Here is a 15,002-nt window from a genome sequence, read left to right as displayed (position 1 = left end):
AGCTAGTATCTTGTGCCAAGAAATCAATCTAATTTATTTTATCTCTGTGTTGGTTGAGGAAGAATTACCTAGGATTGGTAACTGAGGCTGAAGAATTGTTTATAAGGCTTTGGCTTCAAAGCCAAAAGGGTTTTTTAAAATTATTATTTTATTGAGGTCATAATAGTTTATAACATTGTAAAATTTCAGTTGTACATCATTTTTTGTCAGTCACCATATATATGTGCCCCTTTACCCCTATGCCCACTGCCCAACCTCCTTCCCCTCTGATAAACACTAAACTGTTCTCTTTGTCCATGTGTTTATCTATCTTCCATCTATGAGTGAAATCATGTGGTGTTTATCTTTCTCTGCCTGGCTTATTTTGCTTAATACCCTTAAGGTCCATCCATGTTGTTGCAAATGGGACAATTTTTTCTTTTTTCTTTTTTTTTTTTTGGTGAGGAAGATTGACCCTGAGTGAACATCTGTTGCCATTCTTCTTATTTTTTTGTTTTATTTCCTCCCCAAAGCCCCAGTACAGAGTCAGATATCCTTTTTTGTAAGTCATTCTAGCTCTTCTGTGTGGGATGCTGCCACAGCATGGTTTGATGAGTAGTGTGTAGGTCCATGCCCAGGATCTGAACTAGCGAACCCCAGGGTACTGAAGCAGAGCATGTGAACCTAACCACTCAGCCATGGGGCCAGCCCTGGATTTTGTCTTTTTTTATGGCTGAGTAGTATTCCATTGTATATATATACCATATCTTCTTTATCCAATCATCAGTCGATGGGCACTTGGGTTTCTTCCACGTTGTGGCTATTGTGAATACTGCTGCAATGGACAGGGGTGCATAAGTCTCTTTGAATTGTTGATTTCACGTTCTTTGGATAAATATGTGTAGTGGGATAGCTGTGTCATATGGCATTTCTATTTTTAATTTTTTGAGAAATCTCCATACTGTTTTCCGTAGTGGCTGCACCAGTTTGCATTCCCACCAGCAGTGTACGAGGGTTCCGTTTTCTCCACATCCTCTCCAACATTTGTTATTTTTTGTCTTGGTAATCATAGCCATTCTAACAGGTGTAAGGTGATATCTCATTGTAGTTTTGATTTGCATTTCCCTAATTATTAGTGATGTTGAACATCTTTTCATGTGCCTTTTGGCCATCTGCAAATCTTCTTTGGAAACATGTCTGTTCGTACTTTTGCCAATTTTTTGATCAGGTTTGTTTTTTTGTTGTTGAGTTGTACAAGTTCTTTATATATTTTGGAAATTAACCCCTTGTCAGATATATGATTTGCAAATATTTTCTCCCACTTAGTGGGTTGTGTTTTTGTTTTGTTCATGGTTTTCTTTGCCTTGCAGAAACTCTTTAGTCTGCTGTAGTCCCATTTGTTTATTTTTTCTTTTGTTTCCCTTGCCAAACTGTACATGATATTTGAAAAGATCCTTCTAAGACTAATGTCAAAAAGTGCACTGCTTATATTTTCATCTAGGAGTTTTATGGTTTCAGATCTTGCATTCAAGTCTTTAATCCATTTTAAGTTAATTTTTGTGTATGGTGTAAAATAGTGGTCTACTTTCATTCTTTTGCATGTCCAGTTTTCCCAGCACAGTTTATTGAAGAGACTTTCCTTTCTCCATTGTGTGTTCTTGGATCCTTTGTCGAAGATTAGCTGTCTGTAGACGTGTGGTTTTATTTCTGGGCTTTCAATTCTGTTCCATTGATCTGTGTGTCTGTTTTTGTACCAGTGCCATGTTGTTTTGATTACTACAGCTTTGTAGTATATTTTGAAGTCAGGGATTGTGATGCCTCTAGCTTTGTTCTTTTTTCTCAGGACTTCTTTAGCTATTCAGGTTCTTTTGTTACCCCATAAGAATTTCAGGATTCTTTGTTCTATTTCCATGAAGAGTGTCATTTGGATTCTGATTGGGATTGCATTGAATCTGTAGATTGCTTTTGGTAGTATGGACTTTTTAACTATTTTTATTTTTAACTATGTTTATATTCTTCCAATCCATGTGCATGGAATATCTTCCCATTTCTTTCTGTCATCATCAATTTCTTTCAATAACGTCTTATAGTTTTCATTGCATAGATCTTTCACCTCCTTGGTTAAATTTATTCATAGATATTTTATTCTTTTTGTTGCAATTGTAGATGAGATTGTATTCTTTTTTTTCCCCCTCCCCAAAGCCCCAGTACATAGTTGTATATCCTAGTTTCAGGTCACTGTAGTTCTTCTGTGTGGGACACCGCCACAGCATGGCTTTGTGAGCAGAGTGTAGGTCCATGCCCAGGATCTCAACCAGGGCAGTGAAGCAGAGCACACAAACTTACCACTCAGCGGGCCCCCAGGATTGTATTCTTGAGTTCTCTTTTTGTTAGTTTGTGATTAGAGTATAGAAATGTAACGGATTTTTGTAAGTTGATTTTGTACCCTGCAACTTTTCTGTAGTTGTTCATTATTTCAAATAGTTTTCTGATGGATTCTTTAGGGTTTTCTATATGTAGAATCATGTCATCTGCAAACAGCGAGAGTTTCATTTCTTCCTTGCCAATTTGGATACCTTTTATTTATTTTTCTTCTCTAATTGCTCTGGCCCAAACCTCCAGTACTGTGTTGAATAAGAGTGGTGACAGTGGGCACCCTTGTCTTGTTCCTGTTCCCAGAGGGATGGCTTTCATTTTTCCACCGTTGAGTTATGATGTTGGCAGTGAGTTTGTCATATTTGGCCTTTATTGTGTTGAAGTACTTTCCTTCTATATTGATTTTACTGACAGTTTTTATCATAAATGGATGTTGGATCTTGTCAGTTAATGCTTTCCTTCCCTTTATCTTTAATGGTATAATTGTTTGCTAACCTGTTCTGATAGTTGAAATTTTCTGATTTTGTCTATCTCCTTGCTCAAGGCTTTGTAAACCCTGTCTTTCTTTTTTCAGATATGAGGGCCTTCTTGATCATTTCCTGTTGTGGGGGGGGGCATCTTGAGGCAATGAATTCTCTCAGCTTTTGTTTATCTTGAAAAATTTTTATTTCTGCATCGTATCTGAAGGATATTTTCGCTGGGTAGAGTATTCTTGGCAGATGGTTTTTGTCTTTCAGAATTTTGAATATATCATTCTACTTTCTCCTAGCCTGTAAGATATCTGTTGAGAAATCTGCTGAAAGCCTGATAGGGGTTCCTTTGTAGGTTGTTTTCTTTACCTTGCTGGCCTTAATATTTTTGTCTCTGACTTTTGCCAGTTTTCCTCATATATGCCTTGGAGAAGGTCTGTTTACACTGATATACTTAGGAGTTCTATTGGTTTCCTTTATATGTAATTCCAGCTCCTTCTCTAGGTTTGGGAAGTTCTCAGTTATTATTTCTTTGAATAAGCTCTCTCCTCTTTTTTCCCCTTCTTCTCCCTCTGGAATACCTGTAATCCTTATGTCGCATTTCCTAATCGAGTCAGATAGTTCTCTGGAGAATTTCTTCATTTCTTTTTAGTCTTAGTTCTCTCTCCTCCTCCACCTGAAGCATTTTTTATTTATGTCCTCTAAATTACTAATTCTTTCCTCCATAATATCACATCTATTGTTTAAGGATTCTAGATTTTTAAAATCTCTTTCATTGTATTCTTCTTCTCCAGCATTTCTGATTGGCGGGGAGGCAACTCCAGGAGTGAAAGCATTCCTGTGGAGGGCTGCCCTTTTCCCCTTCTCCTCTCAGAGTCATGTGCCCAGTGCCACATGAGGTCGTGTGCCCTAGATCACTGCTGCTGGGGAGGGAGAGGAGATCTCCTTACCTCCTCCACTGCCTCCTGTGGGGTCCAGCACCCCATCTTCACACATATGGTTGTGTGGATCTCTCAGACAGCTATTGTTTTGAGTGCAAGTCCTCTGTTGGTTTATGAATGTCTTTTTTGGTTTATCTTAGTGGGAGAGACTAAAGGAAGAGCTCACTCTGCCGTAATGCTGACACACTCTCCCAAAAAGTTTTAAAAGATCCATTGCTGTTTATTTCAATAATAGTTAACGCTACCTTTTCATTGATTTCTTTGGAATTAACATAGCAATCTAGTCTAGGTTCTTAAGTTTTTAGGGGAGAAAACAGTTCTAAAGCACCAATGATTATAATGTGATCCAGCTGTTGTTGTTTTTTAAGTAAATCATTATATCTTTTCGCCTAATTGAGTGATTTTTTTTCTTTCAGTATAGTCACTTTGGAAAGTGGTACAGTTCTGTTGCAGTATTGCCATTATTTAAAATTATTTTTAAAATTTGCATTATGAAATAGCACATGGCCAATTTCTCTGAATATATTTAGTATTAAGAAAGCTTTGTTTTGAGAATAGGGTTAACTTTTAGAAATAGCTATAGCCATTTAGATCTTCATGAGGTTGAGAGGTGTTTGAGGGCCATTATGGAATTTTTGAGGTATGACTATAAAGTAATGAGGCCAGTTTTCACAAAAACCTCAAAATAGAAGTTTCCACTTTTGACTGTATTTATTTCATCCAAAAAAGTAATACTGCCTTATGTGCCTGAAAGAAGAAGCTGGATCTGGAGTTATTCTTTTGCCAGAATTAAGGTCAGTCACATCCGTTGAATGTTTTTTTTTCAAAGCCACATGGCTAGTAAGTGACAGAACCAGGACTGAATTTCATGCTTCCTGAGCCCAGGCCAGTCGGTGGGCCTTCTTCTGAACTGAACTAGTACATCCTTTCCATTAACTCATATAAGAAAATATTGCCATTTAAAATAATTTAAAATACACATTTATCAATAATTTAACACTTTTATCCAGGTAAAAGACAAGTAGTGGAAAGTTTCGTACCTCGAATTTGTGCCCTGGTTATTGACTCAAGAGTGAATATTTGTATTCAGCAGGAGGTAAACTCATTTGTTAGATTTTCTTTTAAAACCTAAAAATGAGAAAGTGGAGAAAATTTGGTAGCAATTCATCAAATTGAATAATTATTTTATCTTGGCACTAAATTATCCTGTAGTGTATTTCTATTGTCTTAACAATTTGTTACCTGACAGGATTAATATATTGACTAAATATTTATTGAAAATTCATAATCATAAGGGTTTATGTATATATATAGTTCATGTGAAAATAAATTATACCATCCAGATTTTAGGAGTTCTTAAGTATTTAAATGCTAAAGATAACCTTTATTAGTGTATATATATGTGTACATGTGTATAACCATAAGAACAAATAATAATAAGGCAATATTTTTTGCTTCCTTAGTTCTTAGAGTAGTAATAAACATATGTCATATTGCAAAGAGTATAACTTCTTTAAGTACAGGAATCATGGTATATTTATTTTTGATATCCTGTATTTTATGTTTTATTGTATTCACTATTTTATACTTTATATTCTTTCCTCTACCCTTCTCCATTCCTTGTATAAAATTCTGTGATTAAGACAAAAAATAGACTTCTAAGTTTATGTACCTAGAATATTTCTCTAAATATTTAATGTTTCACTGAATATATAAAGTTAATGGATTATCTTTTTTTCTTTTCTAGACTCTAAAAAGAATGAATGCTATGCTTGACAAAATGCCTGAAGATGCCAGGAAAATACTCTCTAACCAAGAAATGTTAATTCTCATGTAATAATTTGTACTATATTGCTTTAATTAGTGGTTCAAGTCAAGAATTAAAGTATGTTTTATCAGGCAATAAGGCAACCATGAATTGCATTAATAGTTAAAACTGATGAACAGTTCTAAGTTTCTAATATAATTTATGGATATGTTTTCTTCAGAAGTGATGCTAGCCAATTGTAAATGTTAGTGAAATTATTTTCCCCCAAACGTATGGGCTTTCTATTTAATTGATAGTAGTATGGTATATAATCTTTTATTTTGATTCACAGGAGTAGTATGGGAGAAAGGATTTTAGATGCTGGAGGTAAGTATGTTTCTCAAAATGTTCATATTTGAAACTATTCCAAATTTATTAATAGAATATGATATCTCTTTAGTCAAAATAACATTGATGTAATGTAGTGAGGTTATGTGAGAGAATTATAAACTGTACAATCAAGCAATTTTAATTACTAAGTAATTAAATGATAAATATCTGTGGAACTCAAATAATAATTAAGCATGACAATAGGAGTTGTCAAATATAATTTGTCCCTAATGGTAGATTTATGAATAATAACTTAATTTTCCCATAGATTTGAATTATTTTTGCTAAGAAATTCCTCAAATGGTGTTTTATAAAATTATGAGGTTTGGTATTCTTGGGATTGAAAGATTTGTTTTTAAACGAACATTTATTAAAAGAACTCAGATTCTCTTTCTTAAGTTTCATATGAGATTTTGATGTAGTGATTTACCTATAGAATAAACCACTGGCTTAAAGTATTTTGGAATAACAGTAAACATCATATTACACAAAAGGAAAACAAAGATTTCTGTGATTTATAGACCATTGAGTTATTTTGCATTTCTCAACTCTAATAATAATGGAAAGGCAGAGTCTTTGAATATTTAGGAGTTTCTTTGAAATATCCTTTTAAAAAACATTCTCACTCCTTCCTTCTTTTTTATTAAACTTATTTTGTTATTTGAGATGTATTCATTCCTGTAATGATGAGATATTTCTAATCCATAGGAAGAAAATGGCAAACAATGGGTAAATTACACTAATATTTTCCTTATTTCTCTTGCTTGTTCTAATACTTTATAAAAGATATTGACTATAGAAACTCTTAGGTAGCATAATTTCAAATAATACATTAACACTTTTTTTTTTTTTTGAAGATTATGACTTACAAGTAGGTATCGTAGAAGCTTTATGTAGAATGACGACAGAAAAACAAAGACAGGAACTGGAATGTCAGTGGTTTTCAATGGATTTTATTGCTAATGCATTTAAAGGAATTAAAGACTCTGAATTTGAAACAGTAAGTAGTATAAAAATAACAAATTAATAACAGTTTCTTTAAATTACTGTGCTTTTTAAAAGTCTCTTTTTTTAAATTAGGATTGCAGGATATTTCTCAACCTTGTAAATGGCATGCTTGGAGACAAGAGAAGGTAAATGTAATGCGGGATACAACCATTTACTGATAAAAAAATGAGCTCAAGAAGGGAGCACACGATGGTGAACTTTTAAAAATGTAACTTTGTTCTGTTATGTTGGAGTGTAAATGTCCATGGATATTTAAAAAAATATCTTACTGTAACACCATGTAGGAAATTACTACACTGGTAGGCTGAAATAATCCTCCACGGGTCATATTTTGCTTTGTATATTTTAGAGGAAAAAATACATTTTTGTTTAATTAATATTAACTAATAACTTTGAATTTCTAAAATTGGTTTTCCATGTTTCAGAATTGCACATACGTTATAAATTTAGTGTTTGGAGAATAATAAAAATCTTGGTATAAGTATTACTTGACCTACCTCCTTTATCCACATACTGTAAAAAAATATATAGCAAACAAAAATCATCTTCTTTTATATTTAACATACTTAGGGATGTTCTTTCTGAGGTTCTTTAATCTTGGGAATGGGCATGGAAGGATAGGTAATGTAAATTTTGATCACTTTTGATGATGACAAAAGAACAGTATTTGCAGTGCAATGCCTGGCACCTTATAGATGCTCAGGACACATTGGATGAATAAGTTCCCATTTACTAACAGGGAAATAAAAGATAAGATGAGGGTTAAGTGTAAGGAATCATACTATGGATGTGAATCATATCTTTCCCTCTTCTATTCTAACATTGGTCAATTTATTTAACCTTATTTGACTCAGTTTCCTTAGCTGTAAAATAAGAATACTAATAATACCTACTTTATATGTTTGTTGTGAAGATTAAATGAGATGATTATATGCTAAGTGCTTATAATAGTATCTGACCAGGAAAGCATTCAATGAATTCAGCCAGTTTTATTAGCAGTATTATTCACTTCCAGTCTTCTTTTCCCATCTATGTCCTATGGGAACTTCCATTATATTAATAGTATAAGCTAAATTAGGAATCTTTGCTCATAGTCAAAAGCACAAAAAGTAATTTGGTACAATCACTTTAGTCAAAAAGGTAGGTTGAATAGTATCTCTAAAGTAATATGCTTTTTTTTCTACAAAAACAAATCTCCATTAAACTCTTATTTTTAAAAACTAATAAAGAAGGAGATATGATTTTATTTAAGTTGTTATGACCACTGCCTGATTTACTTTCGATCCTGGGCGTGATTTCTATGGCTAGTCAAGATTATGCTATCAAGGCTTATTAAATTTTTCTTTAACTCAAACTGCTTTTAATTTCAGGGTCTTTACATTTCCTTGTTTATCAGCATTTCTTGATAAATATGAGGTAGGTTTTAAATTTAACATATCTTGTTTTAGTTATTGGATGAATTTTGATGCTAGGGTCAAGTGAATTATACATTACAAATTGACAACATTAAAAATAGTCATAATTAGATCACAAATACAGCTGGTCTAGGGTTCTGTATCTGTGACATTTTATGAAGTGGCAAATTTGTAGCCAAGGATAACTGAAATACAAAAGCTGTACTTCTTCAAATTTTCTTCTGTTTCCTTAATCAAGTCCATTATTGATTTATCATTCATGAATATATTCAAACTAATACTTTCAACCTGTTTTTGCACTTCGAATATTTGTGATTCCTTGGATCTAGGTAATTTCTGTGTGAAATATTAAAGCAGCATTTCTTTTGATTGTTTCGAAATTGATTTAAATGTTATACATCTCTGCTCTTTATCTTCCCTCACCTTCCAGCTATACTCTTTTCTTTAAGAAAAGGATACTTCCACCATGAATATAACATGATCATAATTTTATGTTGTCACTTTTAAAAGCATATTATATACTTGTTTTATATGTTTATTTTGTTAGCTACAGATACCGTCAGATGAAAAACTTGAAGAATTTTGGATAGATTTTAATCTTGGGAGCCAGAGTCTATCATTCTACATTGCTGGAGATAATGATGTGAGCTTTCTTCCCTCTGTACCATATTATATGTGTGTATATGTATGTATAAAATGTCTTAATTTAAGAATGTAGACTTCTTTGTATCTTTATTTTTCTAGCTGTTTTAGTATATTTTAGTTTTAGCTCTAGTAGTTTTGATTAGCGTGGTAACCTATCAAACTAACTAGAAATGAAAATTATTTCTAGTGTTTTATTGCAACAGAAAAATTAATGCTAAATTTTAATACTAGTTTTTTGACATAAGCTCTTGAGAAATCAATTACATGTTAATGACAGATAAATTTTAACATTCACGTGAACATTCATTTCATTCACATGAAGTGAATTGAATCTAGAAAAGACAACAGTTACTCAAATACAGAGGCATTCAGTTAAAAATAACATTAACAAATAATGACAAGTGATCTTAACTTCTTCATAAAACATTCTGTTTGAAAATAGTGAGGGATTGATTCTTACAGTAATATTTGGAAGCGAATTTTAGTTCTTTTCTTTCTGTGCTCTATTATAGATATATTTAAACCTTCCATCCAGATAGTGTATTTTCTAATGACCTCCTTTGAACCTGAGGAAAATTCTTGAGCCATTGTTTCCAAATAGCTACCACTTAATATTTGGTACATTGGCATACTTCTGTCTCAAACTGTATAGTCACTTTGCCAAAATCTGACTAAGAGTTGATCTGCATTGGCTTTAGTTTTTTCAGTCTGTCTTTTGTAAAATCCTGCTTTCTTATTCCAGGTAAACTCTTTATAGATGAACACTAACCAAATACCTCTTAGGAATTCCACATGCCTTTCTTTCTTTTTACTTTAGGATACTTTTTTAGAATGCTTAATTAAAACTGAGTTCCAGATACTAGCACTGCTTCTCATGGGCACTGACAGTTTTCATTAGTGTATTTATTCCTACAGGGTTTGTAGGAGTATTTTTAAGTGGATTTTCTTCAGGAACTGGACTTTCATTTTGAAAGAAGAGTGTAGAATAGGATTGATGTAGCTCCTGTTTTCACTCAGTTTGGTCTAATGGATGATTCAGACAACAAAATAAGCAATTATAGTATTATAAATGACAGGGATAGTATAAAATGCATTTGTAAGTGTTAAATGCCTTCTACGTTCCAGACATTGATCTAGAGATGCTGGGAGATTCTTCTTCCCCCAAAATGTATTTAATCCTCTGGATTTCTCTAGCAGTAGTACTTTCTCTCTGTATTCTCTCTTACTCTCCTAGAAGCCATTCTCCGTTAGTGGCTTCTTAAAACTCTTCTTTTGTCTCTTTAACATGGCATATGAGGGTCTTTATGATCTGGCCCCTGGCTATTTCTGTGACATCTCAGACCATTCTCTATGCTTGCTATGTTCCAGCCACATTCAGTTTTTTCTATTCTTCTAACACAGATCATGTCCATTTCAAGGCTTTTTACTTGCTGGTTCTTCTGCCTAGAAATGTCCTCCAGATCTTTGCATCTTTACTCCTTCCCATTTGGATTTCAACATAAATATCACCTCCTTATAGAGATATACTCTGGTAACCAATCTAAAGTAGCCTCCCAGCCACATTATATCACATTTTCCTGTTTTATTTCCTTTATAGTAGTTATTGCTTCTTAAAATAATTTTGTTTATTTGTTGTTTGTTGTCTGTTCCTCCCCCCCATAGAATACAAGATGCATGATATCAAGAACCTGTCTTTTCTCATTTATAGTTATTCCAGGGCTCATATTTATTGCAAGAATGAATAAATATAATATTCAAAGGAAGATGCGATAGGATGGTTAGTGCATAGAGTGTGAAGGAGATTGGAAAGAAGTAAGGCAAAGTGGAGCCAAAGAAGGATTATAAGTAGGAGGAAACATCAATTCAATGAATGTTTATTAAGAACTTACTATGTGCCAGATATATGCTAGGCACTGAGGATCACATTCATATAAAAGATTCTTCTGGTGGGGAGAATGGATTAAAAAGGGACAAGACCAGATGCAGTTAGGAGACTTTTGCAATAATCCAGGTGAGAAATCATGGTGGCATGGTTTCAGAAAGTGACAGTGGGGATGGATGGAAATGGATAGATTCCAGAAAAACTTGAAAGGAGGTAGAGTTGAGCAGATGTGGCGATTTGTTTGTAGTAAAAAGAGAAAGGATTAATAAAATTTGTGTAACTGGATGGGGGATGCTCTCACAGGACATAAGTTTTGAATGGGAAAAATGATGAGTTCCTATCTTTTAGGAATGGTATCTAATTTTTCCTGTGATTTTTTTGTAAATTCATTAGTATTTTATTCAGTTAAGCAAATTTTCAATGAAAATATTTGGAAGGGGAAACCATTTTGGGTTATTGTTCTTGTGCATTCAATGTTCGAGTCTAAGGACAATCAATGAGTGGGAATTAAGGAATGAGTGTGATTTCACAAAACATTTCAAAGAAAGAAATGACAGGATTTGGTAACATTTAAGAAAAGGATATCCGCTAATAAATGCATAGTCATTCTTTTTTTGATCAAGAATAGGAAACCATAAAATTAATCAATACCATCATTTCCTTTTAAGAGTGAATGAATAGATTAAATGTGACATGTATAATATATTAAGCAATCAATCGATGGAGTGAGAGAAGTGTTCTATCAACTGGTTAGTTAGGGATACTTAATAAAAAATAACGTATATTGTTTGTATAACTTAAAAAATGATATTTAAAGAGACTTTAAAGCGGGATTAAATTATTATTTATTTATGGTCAAAACCTGTTTTTAAATTAAAGGGTCATCAGTGGGAAGCAGTCACTGTGCCTGAGGAAAAAGTACAAATATACAGCATTGAAGGTATTGAACTTGTTTTCTATGATTCTCTTCTTGATTCTTATCATTTGGAGTATAAGTTGCATGCTCTCTGGGAAAACAAAATAGACTGATGAAAGCAAAATCAATGTTTTCATATGTTCACATTCCTAAATTTGATAGTTCAAAATCATCAAATTCCCTGACTCCACATTTCCGCCTATCTCCCAGCTCCCTCCTGTACTTGTTTCCTTCTCTGTCTAGTCTAAAACCGTGATCAGTCACTTTCTGGTCAGTATGTTCAAGCTATTGCCCTCCCATCTATTTGTTTGATTAGATCCAAACATCTGGTTTCTCCACTCCTGTAACTGGAATTCTACTGTAATTGGAACTGCAAGACAAAATTGTACAACTTGGCAGACTGGTACCACTGCAAATTCAGATATCAAGACATATTTTAGTCATTTCAATGGGCATGTAGTGGTATCTCATGATAGGTATTATATGCATTTTCCTAGTGGCCAGTGATATTGAGAACTTTTTCTTGTGCTCAAGGGTCATTCATATATCTTCCTTTCTGAAGTATCTGTTTAAATATTTTGTCCATTTTTTGCTGAACTGTCTTTTTTTATTACTTTTTGGGTTCTTACATATCCTGTATATCAATTCTTTGACAGATATATATTCTGTGAGTATTTTCTCCCAGTCTGTATTTTCCTTATTTGTTTTCTTAATGGTGTCTTTAATGAGAAGTGTTTAAGTTTGAAGTCCACTTGATCAGTGTTTTTCTTTTATAGTTACTGCTTTGTGTAACCTAAAAAATTTTTTAATAGTACCAAGTCACAAAAATGTTCCCTACTTTTCTGTAAAAGCTGTATAGTTTTAGCTCTTATGTTTAGGATTATGATCCATCCCAAATTAATATTTGGTTATGGTGTGATAAAGGAGTTGAGGTTCATTATATCATATGGATATATAGTTATTCTAGGACTATTTGATGAAAAGGCTTTCTTTTCCCCACTGGATTTCGTTGGTTCCCTTGTTGAAAATCAAATAACTTGATATAAATGCAGGTCTATTTCTTGATGCTGTAGTCCATTCCATTGATCTGTTTGCCAATCCCTATGCCAGTACCGCACTCTTTTAATTATTGTAGATTTATAGTTAGTTTTGAAGTCCGATAGTGTAAGTCTTCCAACATTGTGCTTTTTTTTAAGACTGCTTTGGAAATTCTCAATCTTTTGAATTTCCACATAAATTTTAGAATTAGCTTATCAATTGCTGCAAAAAGCCTTCCAGAATTATGATTGAGTTTGTAGTCTGATATAGAAAGAAATAACATTGTAACAATAGTGTTTCAGTCCATGAACTTGGTAGATCTTTCCGTTTATTTAGGTCTTTAATTTCTATCAACAGTTTTGTAGTTCTCAGTGTAGAAGTCTTATCAATACTTTGGTGAACTTATTTGCAAGTCTTCATTCTTAGGTTATATGCTTGTAAATAGAATTTGTCTTTAATTTCCTTTTCCAAATTTTTTCTGCTGGTATCTAAAAATACAATTGATTTTAAAATATTTACCTTGTGTCCTACAATCTTGCCAAAGTCACTATTTAGTTCCAGTAGTTGTAGTATAGATTCCTGAGGATATTCTAGGTAATCTGAAAATAGGGATATGGTTTTACGTTTTCCTTTCTGATCCTTACGCCCTTCCTTAATTAACTTCCTTTCTTCTTTCTTTCCTGCCTTCCTTTCCTTTTCTATCTTCTCTCCCTGCCTTTATTCTTTCCTCCCTCCCTTCCTTCCTTCCTTTTTTTTTTTTAAGATTGGCACCTGAGCTAACAACTGTTGCCAATCTTTTTTTTTTCTGCTTTATCTCCCCAAATCCCCCTGGTACATGGTTGTATATCTTAGTTGCACGTCCTTCTAGTTGTGTCATGTGGGATGCCACCTCAATGTGGCCTGACGAGCAGTGCCATGTCAGCGCCCAGGATTTGAACCTGGGGAAACCCAGGGCCACTGCAACGGAGCGCACGGACTTAACTGTTGGCCACGGGGCCGGCCCCCCTTTCTTTATTTCTGCCTTTGTCTTATTGCAATGGCTAGAACCTCCAGTACAGTACTGAATAGAAGTGGTAAAAGTGGTCATCTTTGCCTGCTTCATCATCTTTGCTTAGGGAAGAACATTCAATATTAGACCATTAAGCGTGATGTTAGCTGAAGATTTTTTGTAGATATCTTTCATCACACATGAAACTATCTTGGCAATCAAGTTAATTAGCATATACATCACCCCCAACTGTTCTTATGCTCCTTTTAATCTATCCATCCCTTCTCCTATCCCATCCCCAGGCAATCACTAATGATTTCTCTACCATGGATGAGTTTACATTTTCTAGAATTTGTATAAATGGACTCATACAGCATGTAGCAATTTTTGTCTGGCTACTTTCTTTTAGCACTGTGTGTGTGTGTATTTTAGATTCACCCATGTTACATGCATCAATAGTTTATTCCTTTTATTGCTGGGTGGTATTCCATTGTATTTGTTTATCCATTCAACTGTTGGTGAGTATTTGGAATGTTCCCAGTTTTTAGCTATTATATAATACTGCTGTGAATATTCATGTATAATTATCTATGTGGATATATCCTTTTGTTTCTCTTGGATAAATACTAAAGAATATAGTGGCTGTGTCATACCATAGGTATATGTTTACCTTTTTCAAAATCTTCCAAACTGTTGTCCAAAGTTGTTTTATCATTTTACATTTTCCCCATTTTACATTTTCACCACCAGTGTATAAGAGTTCCAGTTGTTCCACATCCTTGCTAACACTTCATATGATGAATCTTACCTTCTTACCTTATTACACTGCCTAGAACTTTCAGTACAATGTTGACTAGAAGTGATGAGAGCAGACTTCTTTGCATAGTTTCTGATGTTAGAGGAGAAAGCATTCATTTTTTGTCAGCGTGAAGCATTTATAGTGATAGCTTTTCATGTATTCTCCATCAGATTGAGGAAATTCTGTTTATTGCTGATTTGCTGCTGAGAGTGCTCTTTGATCATAAACAATGTTGGATTTGGGGAAATGCTTTTCCTGCATCTATTAATATGATAAATGGTTCCTTAATAGAAATATGTTGATTTTCAGATGTTAGACAAACTTTGCATTCTTGGGATAAACCCCACTTGGTTGTGATATATTATCCTTTTATATATCATTGGAATTAATTAGCAAAATTTAGTTAGG

General features: G+C 33.5%; 1 protein-coding gene across 1 annotated transcript in view; it reads left to right on the top strand.

Moving 5' to 3' along the window:
- The window catches only part of SYCP2 (synaptonemal complex protein 2), a 47,347-nt gene that overhangs the window by 16,411 nt on the left and 15,934 nt on the right, over positions 1–15,002 (top strand). Inside the window, exons 7-14 of the mRNA XM_070486197.1 lie at positions 4,777–4,862; positions 5,514–5,599; positions 5,866–5,900; positions 6,761–6,903; positions 6,984–7,036; positions 8,282–8,327; positions 8,874–8,969; positions 11,733–11,793. Of these exons, the coding sequence (XP_070342298.1) occupies positions 4,777–4,862; positions 5,514–5,599; positions 5,866–5,900; positions 6,761–6,903; positions 6,984–7,036; positions 8,282–8,327; positions 8,874–8,969; positions 11,733–11,793 (606 nt within the window). The remainder of the gene's footprint in view (positions 1–4,776; positions 4,863–5,513; positions 5,600–5,865; positions 5,901–6,760; positions 6,904–6,983; positions 7,037–8,281; positions 8,328–8,873; positions 8,970–11,732; positions 11,794–15,002) is intronic.

This window comes from Equus asinus, chromosome 15, assembly GCF_041296235.1.
Source record: "Equus asinus isolate D_3611 breed Donkey chromosome 15, EquAss-T2T_v2, whole genome shotgun sequence".
In the NCBI taxonomy this organism is placed as follows: domain Eukaryota; kingdom Metazoa; phylum Chordata; class Mammalia; order Perissodactyla; family Equidae; genus Equus; species Equus asinus.
The sequence above is the reverse complement of the archived record's forward strand: the minus strand, read 5'-3'. Positions and strand labels throughout refer to the sequence as shown.